This window comes from Fukomys damarensis, unplaced genomic scaffold (genome assembly GCF_012274545.1).
Source record: "Fukomys damarensis isolate Sample0158 unplaced genomic scaffold, DMR_v1.0_HiC HiC_scaffold_28, whole genome shotgun sequence".
In the NCBI taxonomy this organism is placed as follows: Eukaryota; Metazoa; Chordata; class Mammalia; order Rodentia; family Bathyergidae; genus Fukomys; species Fukomys damarensis.
In genome coordinates, this window is record NW_022900940.1 from 12,890,517 (window position 1) to 12,907,796 (window position 17,280).

The 17,280-nt window shown below is 36.5% G+C and overlaps 2 protein-coding genes across 2 annotated transcripts in view; one reads left to right on the plus strand and one right to left on the minus strand.

Annotated features, from left to right (window-relative positions):
* LOC104851526 (histone-lysine N-methyltransferase SETMAR) overlaps positions 1-17,280 on the plus strand; it is a 74,085-nt gene that overhangs the window by 43,979 nt on the left and 12,826 nt on the right. The window contains exon 4 of the transcript XR_777235.3: positions 14,384-14,455. The gene's annotated coding sequence lies outside the window, so the exon portion shown is untranslated. The remainder of the gene's footprint in view (positions 1-14,383; positions 14,456-17,280) is intronic.
* Sumf1 (sulfatase modifying factor 1) overlaps positions 3,570-17,280 on the minus strand; it is a 74,582-nt gene continuing 60,871 nt past the window's right edge. Inside the window, exon 9 of the mRNA XM_010608724.1 lies at positions 3,570-4,675. Coding sequence (XP_010607026.1) covers positions 4,565-4,675 — 111 coding nt within the window. The 3' untranslated portion in view covers positions 3,570-4,564. The remainder of the gene's footprint in view (positions 4,676-17,280) is intronic.

Below are 17,280 nucleotides of genomic sequence, written 5' to 3' on the forward strand. Positions count from 1 at the left end.
GCCTGACAACTGTGATTGTGACTAATTCTAAAAACCCAAGCAGCCTTCTCATAATGATGACTTTGGCATCAGTTACCATTTGGGGGCAGATTAGACTCTGATCTGAAGCTGAAAAATTCCATCCATTGGTACTAATCTCTTGAATTTTGCAATCCTAAATAGGGCAAGTTTCAGAATATTGACATATTTCACTTCACAGCCCACCTGAATATTGGCTACAATGATTTTGCTTACTCAAAAAATTAACTCTTGCTCTAATGGTCTAAGTACAAGAGTCAGAAGGAAGGAAGGAATTCTGGCCAGCTGAGAAAGCTCCCTTTGAGGCTCATGGAGTTGATAATTTCCACAGTGCTTTAAGCATTTGAAAATACCAAAGCCAACTTTTGCTAACAATACAGCTGATTCTGGCAAGCCTGTCAAGCAAGGCCTGCTCTGGGCTAGTCATGTTATAGAGAATTAAGATTTAATGAATAAAATGATAGCAACAGTGTCTGCAAATTTAGTAATCAGTGTTAAAAGTGATTGAAAGTGGACCATCAATAGCTCAGCTGATATTACCCATGGTTAGTAAATGACTTTAGGTGGGGTCGAGGCGCAGTGAGGACGAATACAGTTTTATAAGGAATTTCTGGGTAAAGTGAAGGCCTGGGCAAGTCACTGCTCTTTTTCACACTTGTATGTTTCTTGCATGTTACTTACTTGATACGTCATTCTTCAGATACAAATACATGAAATTTTCTGCTCCATGAATGAATCAGTGTTTCATAATATAGGTTGCAAAATGGCACCACGTAGGCTGAATAATGTAGCTTAGAAACAACTTACCAGGTTTTCATAGCGTTTTAAAGTCTGAATTCATCGCCAATATTAAGAACTCAGGAGACTTGACATGAAAATGCAAATATCTGGCCACCCCTGGCAGCTGGAAATTTATTAAATGACAGACATTTAAGCGGGCAGCCATCAATGAGCAGAACAGCAGCAGTCCCTTTAGTTTGGGCTAACAGCAGCAGTCCCTTTAGTTTGGGCTCTCCTCACACTCAGCCTGCTTCCCCTAATGATACTTCCGGCCTGCTCCGCACCTCCTTAATTCCTCACGATAGCCAGCTTGCATGTTAATCCTTCTATGAGAAAAACTGTTAGTGGTAAGGTTAATATTTGTTGAAGGGGAAGGAGAATCATATGTACAGTATCACTTAAAAATTAAAAAAAAAAAATTCACACCAGTCCCTCGTATAAAATGCCTTAAGTTGCAGAAAAGAAAGTGCCAGGTTTATGATGTTTCTTCAAAATATGCCTTGCATTCAGTCAACTATGGATTTTACCACATGAAAAAGAAAAACTATTTTCAACTTGAAAACTGAGGATAAAATCACGATCCCTTTTGAAAAGGTGACGAGCAAGAGAATTCTGAGATTCTTGCGGATAAAATGTAATTACCATATTTTATGTTAACAACAGAGTTATCAGTGAAGATGGTCCCTAAAAAATAGATCACCCACCCTCACATTGTTTTGGAGCGCCACCACCCCACCACACCCGTGCCTCACTCAACACTTATTCAAATAAATAGTACCTTCCGTTTCTTGTTTTTCCTAAAAGGTCACATGGACAACTGAAATGCTTGGTCCAACAAAGGTGAGGGACAGGTAGGGGAAAAAAGCCTGTATTGATGAAATTCTGAGTTCCATTTTAACTTGTAGGCTGAACCACGAAGACTTTGAGGCATCTATTCAATTTGACATTTTCCAAGAAAATATTCTTTTTCTCTGGTACTGGGGGTCAAAACCAGAGGTTCTCTACCACTGAACTACACCACCAACACCCTCCACATATTTATAAATTTTGATACAGTTCTAAATTGTTCAGGCAGTCCTCAAACTCTTGATCCTCCTGCTTCAGCCTCCTAAGTAGTTAGGATTATAGGCATGTGCCAGCATGCCCAGGGCCCGCCCTTCTAATCATGTTTATAAGGCTTTAAGAAAGAAGATATGCCTGCTTCCCACTCAACCAACACGTACAACCTGAAAAAAGTAAGACTATTCAGGACTTGGTCCCAAAACAGGCTGGAGAACAAACCTCAAATTACCCCCACGCTTCAATGGGGGCCAAAAATGAAAATGGAGAAATCAACCCAATAAAAAAGCCACTGAAGGGAAGGAAAAAAAGGAGGGGGGTTTTCAATACTGGAATTGGACCATCAACCAAACAATCTGTTCTGCTACAAGTGTTTCTTTAAAAAATACAACTCATAAATGATAAGTAAACAAAGTGGAAGATAGCAGAATGTGGAACTCATGCTGGATCACATGTGATGGAAATACATTTGAAACAATCAGACAAACTTCCCTGAAACATTAAAAAAAAAAATTAGTAAGTAGACCTCCAGAAATAAGGAGAGAGAGGGTCCCTAATGTACATGTGTGTGTGTGTACAATCTTGCAAAAGATGAGGTTTTTCAGGAGGAATGCGTGTATGCTACTGAAACCAAAATTATTATAGCAACATTATAAAGTACAGGGGCTATAGCTCTCTGTAGTCTGGTATACCCTTAACTGATAACAGATGTGTGATTACTAAATGAAGAACTTCTTAAGATACTGTTTAAATGTTCTACAATATTATGCTGCTGCTAAAAATGCAGTTCTAAAGATGATGCCTCAAAATACACAAATGTTTATGCTACATAGCAGTAATTAATTAACAAAAGAAAGAGTCAAAATATATATCCCATAATGTTGTAAAAAATATGTGCAGGTGGGAGGCAACAAGAAAGAACCAAAACTATACTGAAGTAATGCTAACTTTAAAAACAAAATACCTTCTTTCCTCCATTAGCTACTTCCTACAAATGTTCGTTTCTTCATTTTGCTTGGGATTAATCATCAGTAGGTGGAAGTTTGTATAAATATTTTTTATCTACAAAGTGACTGACCAAAAAATGTGGCTAAATATGCCAGTGACATGATTGTTTTCAAGACAAATGTTTTAATATGTTAGAGGTTATGGACAAAAGCAGCAATCAAGTGTTGATTAAACATTGATAAATACTACTTGACTTACATAGAAGTATTTCCTCCAAGCAATGTGTTAGAAATGGCTCAGGGATGCCTGAAACTCAGGAATCTGGCTGGATCCCAACAACAGAGATCCTAGGGAGAAACCCATCCCTCTAAAACTGAAGGTGTGTTTTTGGCATGTGAACTAGCTGTCAGGTTGCAGAGCAGCACCCTTGACTTTTCATTATCTATTCTGGGATTTGTTTTGTTTGGTTTGGTTTGGTTTGGTTTGGTACCAGGATCTTGCGCTTTCAAGGCAGGTGCGGTGCCACTGAGCTAAATCCCTGGCCCTGCATTATCTATTCTGGCAAGAAGCAAGATCGTAACATGATTCCTCACAGAATAGTTTTGGTTTTCAAAACAAAAACTGCCAAAACTACTCAATATATCAAAGCTATCAGCTAACAGACAAGAAAGTTTTCTAGCAAACCAAACCCATAAAAATCACAAAGTCATTTCTTTAAAAGAAACAGAGGAAGGAACAAGGAAAAGAAACCAATGAGAGTGAAGCCAGTCTTAGAGATACTAGTTTATTTGACATAGTGCATGATTCAAAATATCTGACATTCCTTAGCCAACATTTCGTACTTCCCTATTACAAAATACTGAGTACCCTGAATATAGTTAATTCATGGACCTCATTCTTTTTCTCCTATACCTACATTAAACAGGATTCCCCATTTAGTATATATTTCACATTCACAGAAGGCTTTGGGGAGAAAGGGTAATAGGGCTTATAACTGCCCCTCTGAGCCAAAGGCACTTAATGTTAAAAGATAAAGCACAGTAAAGTTACCCCACAGACATTCCTGCATGTTCAGAGCACCGAACTGTAGCATACCATCACTGGCCCATGTGGGATTCATCATAACAATGTGAAAGACACTGATTTCCTTGGAAAAACAAAGTGCAATATGAATACAAAGGACTCACCCCCCACACCCTTTTCTGAAAAATAATACATAAGAGAGCTTTTACTTTACATGATTAGTATCACCCAAGCTTCACACATGGAACAAAATAGCTAAAAAATAATCTGCAATAAATTCTCACTATGCAGTCACAATAGATTCTGATATCACTCATAGAATCTGTAAGTTAGAAAGAACCTCAAAGATGATGTTGTCCATCTCATTTGATCAATGGGAGACTATCAAAAGCAGGTGACATGCTGGACCTTGGGGTCTAACCCTGTGGCAGAGCCTGGGTAAGACACAGGGATTCTAAAGAGCCTAGTTCAAGGTTCTCTGGTTTCCCATTTCTCTTTGAAAGGTTCACAAAAGTAAAACAAGGCAATGATCTCCAAAGATGCACCACACAATAAAGCACATGCACTGACATAGGTCAGTGATTTGGTCTCGCAAGACGGTTCCTTTGGCCATTAGGCAGATATTGTAACCCACCTCAAGGTGGGACTTCTTTGCACAAGACTATTCAGTGTTCTGAGGGAAACCAAGTGCAGGTTAGAAACAACTTCTTAGATCTGGGAAGGCTCTTCTCAACTGTCAGTCCATGGTGGGCAGGCGGTTGGCTGCACAGCGGAATCCCAGGTTCGATGCAGAGCTATCAGGTGTGTTCTGGCTTCGAGCAGCACAGCGATACCTATAGCAATAGGACTGCACAAAAAAAAAGTAAAGTGAGTGTGACTGGGAATCTCAGCTTAGGGCCCAGGGTTCAAAACTGTCAGATGCATGTTGTACAAAGGTACAAACTGAGAAGTTATGCTGACCTGTGGATGGAGCTTCCTTACCAAGCTCCCTCATGGATACGTAATGCGTATGCTTTGCAAAGGACACCACATTCAAGACTTATAAATACAACATACATTACACAAAGAAGGAGGGGTAACCCTTACATATAACATAAAAAAGAAAACTGTAACAACCCATGGTTATTTTTAGTAGGGAAAACAACATATGTGTTATGACATCGATCCACATAATCAGATAAAGGGAAAAAAGATTAGAAGATTGAGAACACAGCAAAATATGCACAGTAATTATTTTTGTGCGGTGGGCTTTCAAACTTCCTATGATTAGTATATACTAATTTTTACACTATAAGAAATACTGATGATAAACAGCAACTAAGAAAATAATAATTAAGAACATTAAGTTACCATTTACTATTCAGTAGACTGGCAAAAATTAAACAGCAAGCTTATGTCCATCAATGTTGGAAAACATTATTTTTTTCATGCTTTTGGAGTTTAAGTCACAGTAACTCATAAAGCTGTACTTTTTTGTGTGTAGTCAATTTTGCTTCTGTGTAATTTTATGAGCAGTGTATACATATACACACAGACACTGAGTGCCTAGAACATACCCGTCATGGTGTTACACACTTCTATCTGCTATTTCACTTGAACCTAACAGCCCAGCGACAGTAAACAGGTCACCCAAGATGACACAGTTGTTAAAAAGAATAGAATTTCAACCTGGGTATAACTGTGATGTGGCTGCCTTCCTAGCAAAATTGTGTGGGACCCCAGAGGAAATGGTGCCACATCTCACACCTTCTTTCCCACCACCCAACAAGTCCTGCATGCACACATGCATTCACACAAACATATAGGACACATCGTATCTATAGCTACACAGTAGGTATTCAGAGAATGACCACTGATTTCTTGCTACAAAACTTCAAACGTTTCCAGATTCCAAAAATAAACATGCATGGAACTCTTGCTAGGTTTGTTCTCTGATCCAAAATAAAAGAATGAAAATAAACTAGTCATCCTGGGTGCCATGAGCATAAACGTAGAATTGGCCCAGTGAAACTCAAATCCCTGCCAGTTGGATAAAGAAACTGCAAAAAGAATCATGTCAAAAAAGTTTGTGAGGAAGAGAGGAAGAGATAATTTGTGGGGAGAAAAAAATAAGTCAAGCTGCAAAAGTTTTTTGAAAATTCCTATTATTTTCTTTTCGCTCCAAAAGTCAAATGCTTCTAATCTTCATAAAAATTACCTCTGAAGTTGACATGGAAATTCTCTAAAGCATTTCCACCATAAAAAGAAAAATATAATAATTTCTCTTCTATAGAGAGTAAAATAATAGCAACCAATTTTCTCATTTTCTTTGTGGCCAGGGAAGAATATATTACCAATTCTCAGGTGGACAGAGAGAAGATGAATAAAAAATGTGCTTGCAGTAATAAAAAAAATTGATGGTTACTATGAGTGATCCAGATGCAACAGAAGTCCTCAAAGGTCTACAAGCAACCATCCAGGAAAACAGAACAGAAGCCTCATTCTATGTAGGGTCTACTCATGGAGCTGCTATATAACAACAGTTCCTTGGTATTTCTACAACCAAGCTCCTACAGATAATCTATACAACCAAGCAGTGAATTCTACACTATAGCATACATCAAGTACAGGGGGAGGCAGACAGACAGGTGACTTGGACATTTTTGTCCCATGACTGCACCACACATAATAAAAACCTAGCATTTGCTGACTGCCTACTCTGTGTACACAGAGAGGAGATCCAAGCCTAGGCCTGGTCCTGCCTGACTAGAGACTATAGGCCAGCTGAAGAAACAATGGCTATGCATTAAACAGCTAAAAAACATGCTAGGATTAAACAACACTGGGTTTATAAGCAATTCAAATGAAAGAACTATTGAAACCCCACGTCTTCAGGGAAGAAATCTGGAAGGTAGCACTTGATCCAAGCGGGACATATGTGATTACAGCAATGGTTCTCAGGACTTACTATGCACAAGAGCAGCCTCAAGAGCTTAAGTACATATCTCTAGGACACACACCCAGAGATTCTGAGTCTATAAACTGGATGGGAGCCAAGAACCTGCATTCCTAACAAGCTTCTAAGTACTCTCAGAGCTATACCCGGGGGGCACACTTTGAGTAGCACTAATTTATAGGACTTTTAGAAAGAAAGGGAAAATGCAGATTATGCAGAAAAAAAACAATGCCAAAAGCACGAAAATGGAAAATTCAGAAGTTCAAAGTAAGATCATAGCCTGGTAACACCACAGCACAGTTTATTTATTCATTAAATACAGCTTACAACATTCTAGGTGCTATTTTAGGCACAACGGATATAATCAGAGCAAGACAAACAAGGTACCTGTAATCAGGGAGCTGACATTCAACAGAGAGTAGTGAAGCAATAATGTTTCTGGCAGTAGTCATCTCTGAAGAAAGTAAAATAGGGAGAGAGGGCTGAGAGTAACAGTGGCTACTCTACAAAAGGCCTCTATGAGGAGTCATCTGAGCTGCATTGACCAAAGGTTTGGAAAATGGGAATTTCAGGCAAAAGCTATCACTGATACAAAGATAGTTATAATGTTAAGAGGCAGGCAATGTGGGTGGATAAATAGGATGGAGGGACAAGTACAGTAGACAAGAGTTTGGACCTGATACAAATTAAAAGTGTGACAAATATTTTGCTAATACACTCAGCTGCAAGGGCAAAACACAAGGCTTATAAGCTCTTTAGCCTGAGGCAAATCTTTTCTGAATTTGTTCTCTCATTGACAAAATGGAGCTGTTTGTGGAATTATGTTACTACTTCATCTTTTATCTTCTTTACATAAAAAGGCAAAACACTTGACGTGCTCTGAATTTGTTCTCTCATTGACAAAATGGAGCTGTTTGTGGAATTATGTTACTACTTCATCTTTATCTTCTTTACATAAAGGCAAAACACTTGACGTGGTATTATTACTATTACTATTTTTAAATTAATTTTATTGGTACATTTAATGTATACAATATAATGACATTCATCATTGGAAATTTACACCTTTACATAATCCATCTTGGTTCTTATTTTTTCCCCATTCCCCTGCCCTCCCTTCAACACCTACACCCCTCCCTATCTACAAAGACTGTGTTTCCATTTCTTCATTTTCTCATATTAATTCCATTCCCTTCTTTCTTTTCCCCTCTCACTGTGTTTATCTGACCTCTTTGGCCTAACCTGCTTCCTTACTAAAGACCACAGAAGCATTAGCCAACGCTTCGATAGCTTTAGCATCCTGCTAGATTGTGAAAAGATGGTGATACCCCTGCTAGCATCTGCATGTGAATATGCATGTACTACAAAAATGTGAAAAGCTTTACTTGCTATATAAGTGGGAGTGCTCTCCAAGTACAGGACTCTGGTTTTGGGTCAATGAAATACATCTATAAAACCCAGATGTAACAACTCTGATAAATTGTCATTACTTGTCCAGAGCACTGTGTTGAGAAATATTCTGTAACTGTGACACAGGACAGTAGAGATCCATGATATGTGAGAGATTTTTTTTATCATGGCCATATATAAAGACCTTGGGTATGTACAAAATAAATGTACTGAAAAATAGTAAAAGTGCAAAACAAATTCTGGAACAATATTATCAACTATTTTCCTCGGGAAGCAAGATGTTTTTTATTTCACTTACATCTTTATTATTTATGTTCTACTTATTATAATGAAAATGTTCTATCTATATAATAAAAAGCTTTAAATCAACAACAAGAGTACATTATTAGATCACAATAACCTCTGAGACCTTCCATTAACTAAAATGACTATAAAAAAATAAATCAGAAAAAGCAAGTCTCACTACAAAAGTGATGAGATTAGCCTCATCACTTGCAAAGACTCAATTCACACTATAATTCCATTTCAAATACACTCATTCGCTCAGCAAATATGTATTAATAAGTCATTTGTTTTAAGTTTCAATAACAGGCAACTAATAAAGCATACAATTAAAGACGTAAATGGCCTAATTATGAATGCCCTCACTGGGTTTTTTTTTTTTTTCCTTCCTAACTCTACTTTTAGTACCAAAACTGGTTCTTAAGGATGTAAAGTCTCTGGGTGGCTGAAAAATAGGTCATTCTATTAATTAAGAACAGTAGTAGAAAGGACCTGTTTTAGCCATTTTTCATCAAAATGGCTAATTACTGTGTAAAATTGATTTCAATATCTGTGCTAAGAATGTGATGATGTACTCGGGAACAATCTATTTTTGATAATAACTTAGCATCCTTGGGGCTTTGAAGTCAAGTGAGACAGCAATATGGTTTTTATGAGAGGATGACTTTTCAGAATACAGGGTATTTTTAGAGGTCTCTTAGCTTCCTATCCATTTCTTTCCATTGACACTAGATCAACACGTTTGCTTTCACCTTGAAGAGATGGTGAGCATGTCCTTGAGTGCCGTGTACCAGGGTGAATACCCATAGACATTAATCTGACAACATCAACAGCTACAACTAGCATTTCAACCAGCATTTCTTGAGTACTTACTTTGTAAACTTCTCTAAGATCCTTACATGTATTAGCTCAATTAATCCTCCTAATAATCCTATAATGGAGGTATTATAAGGATCTACATCTATACAAGAGAAAAAACTGAAGCCAGTTGGCATTAATAGTGTACCTAGGGTCACACTAATAGATTCCTAATTCCTGGCTATTTTACCTCATTCCAGAGTCTGTGCTTTTAACTGGACCCTATATAGCCTCATAGTTTCTCTTTCTATGCTCTCCTTAATGAAGTTGTGTTAGACTTTCAAAAAAGTATGAATGATCATCAGAGTTTACTTTAGCCAGGCAAAAAGGCTGTGGCCCATGATAAAAAAAATAAGTCCTTCCTTTTGTTGATTTTTCACCTGCTCTACAAGCAACATTTCTACTTAAGAACTTGAAATTCTTCTTTTGTGTCCTTCTTCAAAAGAGAAGGGGGGAAATAATTTAATTATAATAGGATGATGGTTAAGGATGAAGATGATAAGAGTAACTAAATTTTACTGAGCTTTCTATCAAATACTTACATATGTGTGCCATTTATTCCTCATAAGAACCCTACAGTGGACACCATTATGATGTGTATTTTACAAAATGTGAAAGCTGAGGATTAGAAAAGTTAAACAATTTGTCCAAGACCATACAACTAGCAAGAAGTAATTACAGAACTCCAAACTCAATATAATTCCAAAACCCACATCTTCATAATTTAGAGCTGCCACTTTGAATCTAATGGAATAGCTAAAGCACTGTGCTACTGTAGAATTAATGAGCTGTTTTTCTGGCCTCACTGAAATAACAACACCAATATCAACACCTAATCATGAACAATTTACTTAACCAAGATACTGGAAGTGCCATTTTTCTCCAAAAATCCTGTGCTTTTCTTGGTGTATGCTCATCATCACTCTAAGCCTGACTAAATTAAAACTTATCCTTCAGGTAGACTAGGAAAAATTAAAGATGTATAATATAAATTCTGAATCAACTACTAATTATAAAACAAAGAATTACAAGTAATCAGCCCTAGGAGAGAAATGGAGTGATTAAAAACTATTTATATAAAAAGGAAAAAGAAAGGAAATAATAGAGAAAAAAGAAAAGTATCAAGACAACACATTTAACATAAACCATATTCATAATCTTATTAACTATAATTGGCCTAGATACCCAATGAAAAGGTAGACATTCTAACAATAAATTCAGCAACTCAGATGAAAGGTATAAATTTCTTGAAAGACATAAATTATCAGAGTATCAGAGCTTAATCAAGTAGAAACAGATAACCTACAGAGACCTGCATCTACTAAATAAGTTAAAGTTACAGTTACAACTTTCTCTGGTTTCAGTGTGTTCTCCAAGGCTTCATGTGTTAAAATTAAATTCCCAGTGTGAGGTACTGAGGGTGAAAAATTAATTCTATAATGGTGTTTGGAAGTAGAGCCTTTGGGAGGTGATTAGGATTAGGTAAAATCACTAGGGTAGACTCCATGAATCTTTATGATTTTATAAGAAGGAGAAAGGCCTGAAGACAGAAAGACAGGCCTGCTTACACACATGTACATGCTCTCTGTCCTTTGCCACATGATTCTTATACCACCTCAGGACTCTGCCAGCAAGAAGACCACTACCAGATGTGGGCCCTCAACCTTGGACCTCCAAAATCATAAGCCAAAATAAATCTCTTTTTTCAACACATTAGTCTGCTTCATGCATTTGATGATAGTAAGGAAAATAAGACTTATACATTACTTTATGATCAAATGCTTTCACTAGGGAATGTCAACCACTTGAGGGAGAAATAATGCTACTTCTACATGAACTCTTCCTAAAAACTGAAGATATGGAAATACTCTCCAATTTAATCTAGGAACAGTAATACCCTTATACCAAAACCAAAGATATTAAAAGAAAATGACTAAAATTCACAAACTAAATGCAAAAATGTGCAACATTTTACCAAACTGAATCCAAAATATATAAAAGAATATAAATCATCCCACTAAGTGGGATGTAGCCCCAAGCACAGTTTAATAATTGAAAAATCAATCAGTGTAAGCCACCATATTAACAGACTGTAAAAGAAAAACCATACAATCTCTTTATAGATGCCAAAAAGTATCTAGAAAAATGTATACCTATTGCTAAATTTTTTAAAAAAAGAAAACCCTCACATAAAACTAGGATTAGAAGCAAAACTCCTTAATCTGATAAAGGGCATTTATGAAAAACTTGTAACTAATATCACACCTAATTTTTAAAACTTGAATGTTCATTTCCTGAGATCAAGAATACAGTACAGCTGGGGAGAGTAACACATGCCTGTGATCTCAACACTTGAGAAGCTGAGGCAGGACTGTCCTGAATTTGAGGCCATCCTGGATATATAGTGAGTTCAAAGGTAGCCTGAACTACATAGTGAGAACCTGTCTGTTAAGAAAAAAAAAAAAAAAGAATGTGGTATAAACATCTATTCTAATTAATTCTATTCAAGACTATACTTGACATACTGACAATATAGGAAGAAAATGTTAAATACATCTAGACTAAAAAGGAAGAAGTAAAACTGTCTATAGCACATGATTTTATGATCAATTTTATGAAAATCTGATAAGATTCTACAAAAACATTGTAGATATGTTTAGCAAGGCTCAGAGAATATAAGGTCAATTATACCCTGTTAAATGTATAAAAGCATATTTTAAATTGACAAATATTTTTAAAAGACTAAGAAGCTTATGAAAATGTAAATAACAGCAAGCTAAAAAGTATTGAAATGGACAAATTCATAATCAAAAAATTGGTATATTTTAGTTATCTTTAATTGTTTAAAATGTTGTGGGGGTTTGTTTTGTAATATAAACTTATTATCAATACATAGTCTTTTGGTCCCCAATTACTTTCAGAGTAACAGTTTCTCAGTCAAGAAAAGTTAAAAAAAAAAAAAAACCCTCAGTTAAGAAAAGTATCCTTTTACCAGACCTATAAGTGATAGCAATTGGGGTTTTTAGATACTATTACATAAAACAGATTGACCTGCTTTTCATGGAAGTTTGGTTCCCCAGCAAGAGGATCCAAGAACACTTTATAGTGTTCCCTTCGATTAGACAATCTAGGACTAATGACTATGATGTGTAATGTAAACATGTACTGTATCAGGAAGACATGACGTATTAAATTAAATGTTTCTAATTTAAAATAAGATTTTAACCCTTACCTTTCACCATGCACTAAACTAAAATTCAAGTGGATTAAAGATCTAAATATTAAAAAAAGAGTCACTAAATTTGCTGAAAGGTAAGTTAGGCAGAACTCTTGAAGACACTGGCATAGGAAAACACTTTATGAACAAATACTCAGTAGCACGGGAACTAGCATAAAGAATCAACAACTGGGATCTCAACTTATTAAAAAGCTTCTGCACTGCAAAAGAAACCATCAACAGAACTAAAAGACAACCTATAATGTGGGAAAAAATTTTTACCAGCTACTCCTCAAACAGTTAGGCAGAACTCTTGAAGACACTGGCATAGGAAAACACTTTATGAACAAATACTCAGTAGCACGGGAACTAGCATAAAGAATCAACAACTGGGATCTCAACTTATTAAAAAGCTTCTGCACTGCAAAAGAAACCATCAACAGAACTAAAAGACAACCTATAATGTGGGAAAAAATTTTTACCAGCTACTCCTCAGACAAATGACTCTTATCTAGAATATATAAAGAACTTTAAAAAATCAGACCCCCCAATAGAAAGACCCACTTCAAAAATGGGCATCTGAAATGAACAGACATTTCTCAGACAAAGAAGTAAAAGCAGCAAGTAAATATATGAAAAAAATGTTCCACATCACTGGTCATTCGAAAGATGCAGATGAAAACAACACTGAAATTCCACCTCACCGCAAAAAGAGAGGCTGCTATCAAGAAATCAAACAATAACAAATGCTGGTAGTGCTGTGGGGAGAAAGGAACCCTTCTCCATTATTGGTGGGAGAGCAGACTAGTGCAACCACTATGGAAATTAATATGGAGATACCTCAAAGAGCTGGGACTAGAGGTTCTACTTGACCCAGCCATCCCTCTGCTGGGTATCTTCCCAAAAGAATTAAAAGAATCATATCACAGTGATATATACGCACCTATGTTTTACAGCGGCACAGTTTGTAATAGCTAAAACTTGGAAACAGCCCATTTGCCCATCAGTTGGAGACTGGATAAAGAAGATGTGGTTTTTCTATAAAATTGAATACTACTCAGCCATAAAGAATGAGAAATTAGAGTCATTCATAGGAAAATGGATACATATTGAGGATATACTCCTAAGTGAAATAAATAAGTCACACATGTGTAAATACGAAATAGTTTCTCTGGTGTGAAAAACTATAATGGTACATAAGATCCTAACAGTGTAATTGACAATGTGAAATAGGAAGAAAAGGCTAAAGGTGTAGGGGAAGTGGCAAGGGTAGGGGAAAGATAATAAGGGAAAAGAAAAAAAAAACAGGAGAAAATGAAAAAATGGAAATAAAAGTGTTTGGAAATGCAGAGGGGAGGAGGGGGTGAAGGGAGGGCACAGACAAGGGGAAAAAAATGAGAACTAAGACCTGTCATGTAAAGGTACAAGATCCCAATGATGAATGTAACCGTACTGAATCCCTAAAATGTACCAATAAACTTAATGAGAAAAAAAATAAAATAAGATTTTAGAGAGTGGTTCATACCTGTAGTTACTGCAGGAGGCTGATGCAATAAGACTGTTTGAGCCTAGGACTTTAAAGTCAGTCTGGGTAGCATAGTGAGATTTATGAATCAGTGAATGAATGAATGACTTTATAAAGTTAAATCTGTCCACATCTTTTTATAAATGTAAATGTAAGGACAAATTGAAGTCAAGTCCATCAACTTGCACCTGAACCGATTCTTTCAAGAGGGGAAGGCAAGCTGCGCCATGCCAAATTCATCCCCAGCCAACTACACACCATAGATTCTATGCCCTGGCCATGTCAAACTACTAATTTCTCACTGGTTCTATGCTTTGGTTCCCCTCAGCACAGGGCCGTGGAGATGACAAACACCTGACCAAGCTGATCAGTGGACAACGCCAACTCACTGAGAAAAAAGGTGAGCTCTAAAGAATGGCAGCTTCACAGCCACCACCAAGACAAGCCAACTGCTGCTGCAAATTACAAAAACAGTGTGGGGTTTTATCCTGAGAGTTACTTCTTCATGGCAGGAGACAGTTGGAGAAGAAATGTAGTGCAGTGCCTGCCATATTGCCAGAGAGAATTTAATCAGGTGCCACTTTGAGAAGGGGCTGATTGTGTGGGATTAAGCCCTAAAACAACTACACTATAGCATCCCTCCAGGATTTTCAGTGTTACTGCACCACAGTGACAGAGTGAGAGACAGCTACACAGGAGATAGACATGGGGAGGGTCAGGGGTGGAAACAGATCTTTTGAGAAGTTCAAGTCCAGGACAGAAAGGACAGGGGCATGCGCTCTGTGATGGGAGGCTAGTGGCTTTAAGAGGTGGCTGGATCTGAAGATAACGGCACTGAGTCCAGCAGTCTGCTTGAGCCGCTGCCCTGCTGCCTACATCCAACAGAGACCTATAGTCAGACTGCTTTCCTGTTTACGAATATGAACAGGAACGTGCGTCAGTTTCAACATTTGCCATAGACTGGGGTTTAGAGACAGAGTGGCATATGTATCAAGGGTGTCCCCCTCACCAACCCACATAATAATCTCTTCAAATTCGTGTTACTTGAATTTTTCTAGCTAACCTATATGAATTTCATGCAAAATTTTAAAAAATTATAATCTATGGCATAAATGGGTTAATAGCCAAATTCAGCAATATAGCAGAACACAAAACCAATAGAGCTCCTGTACAACAATAATGAATACATTGAGAAAGAAATTAGAAAAGCAATAGCATTCACAGTAGCACCAAGAAAAATGAAATACTTGGGAATTAACTTAACCAAAGAAGCAAAAACTATGTACTCTCAAAAAAAGATCGATGATGTCAGAAAATGGAAAGGCATCCCCTGTTCTTAGACAGTCAGAACCAATGTAGTCAAAATGGCCATAGTTCTAAAACTAATATATAGATTTAACATAATCATAATCGAAACACCTATAGTATTCCTCACAAACCTGGAGGAAACAATGCTAAAATTCATATAGAAGAGAAAGAGACCAAGAACAGCAAAAATAATCCTGGATAACAAGAGAAAAACAGAAGGTATCACAATCTCAGATTTGAAATATTATAAAGCTGTAGTGATAAAAAACAGCAGGGTAGTGGCACAAACACAGACATGTGGATAAACAGAGCAAAACAAAGGATATAGAACAACCACAGGCACATTTAGCTATTTGATCTTTGACAAAAGGGTTAAACACAAACACTGAAGGTATAAAGATAGCCTCTTTAATAAATGGTGCTGAGAAATTTGGCTATCTTCATGTAAAAGACTGAATCCAGACCTATATTTCTTACCATGTACTAAACCAAAATCAAAATGGATCAAAGATCTAAATGTTAAAACAGAAATACTTAGCCTAATGGAAGATGAAGTAAGTAAAACTTTTAAAGACATAAGAGTAGGCAAGGGCTTTCTGAACAGAACCCAAATAGGACAAGCAATACTACCAAGAATCAACAAATGAGACCCTATCAAGTTGAAATGCTTCTACACAGCAAAGGAAATAACCAATAATGAAAAAAACCACTGACAGAATGAGAAAACATTTTTGCCAGCTATTCCTCAGACAGAGGACTCATATCTTGCAAAATTAGACCCCTCCAAACAAAAGACCCAATCAAAAAATGGGCATCTGAAATGAAGACCCTTCTGAAAAAGAGGAAGTACAAATGGCAAATAAATACCTAAAAAATGTTTAACATCTCTGGCTATTAGAAAAATGCAAATTAAAACAATACTGATATTCCATCTTACTACATAAAGAATGCTTATCATCAAGAAATTAAATAATAACAAATGCTGGTGAGGCTGCGGGGGAAAAAATGAACACTTCTATACTACTGGTGGAAATGTAAACTAGTAAAACCACTATAAAAATTCAGTACAGAGATTCCTCAAAAAACACAACTACAAATTCCATTTGAGCCATCTATTCACCTTATAGGTATTTTCCTAAAAGAATCAAAGACATCATATTACAGTAATACATGTATACCCCATGTTTAAAGCAACAGAATTCATAATACCCAAATCTTGGAAATGGCCTATATGCCCATCAACAGATGAATGAATAAAGAAAACATAATATTTATACACAATGGAGTACTACTCTGCCATAAAGAAAGATAAACCTGAAGCATTTATAGGTAAATGGATTCATCTTGAGATCTAATATTAACTGAAATAAATCAGATACACAAACTCAAATAATGCATGGTTCTCTCATATGAAAAACACAAAATATAAATAAAGAGTAAAAGGAAAGATAAAGAATAAACGAAGTAGGGAGATCTTTTTCAAGAGATGGATGGACAATCCCGGTACCAAAAATAGAGCTGGCTGGAGGGAAGGAAAAGGAGGGAAGAGAGAGTTAAGAGGCTAAAAAAAGAACTGATACCTGCTACGTACGTCTATCAACTCCCCACAATGTATATCATGATTGTTTAATGTAAACATGTACTAATAAAAAATAGAAACTATAAAAAATTAAAGCTGAACAAACTGAAAAAAATTCTAATTTACCAGATATGAAAGCACACATACATACAACATACAAATACATGATGTAAAGATATTTTCTTTAGGCCCCCATACTTTGCTGTACATTTTCAAATTTTCAACACCTATAGAGTTTTAAATAATCCAAATGCCCAGGTCACAGCTCAGAAAAGTCAAATGGGATTGAGCCAGGCACCAGGCATCATCCGTATATTTAATAGACTTCAGATGATTCT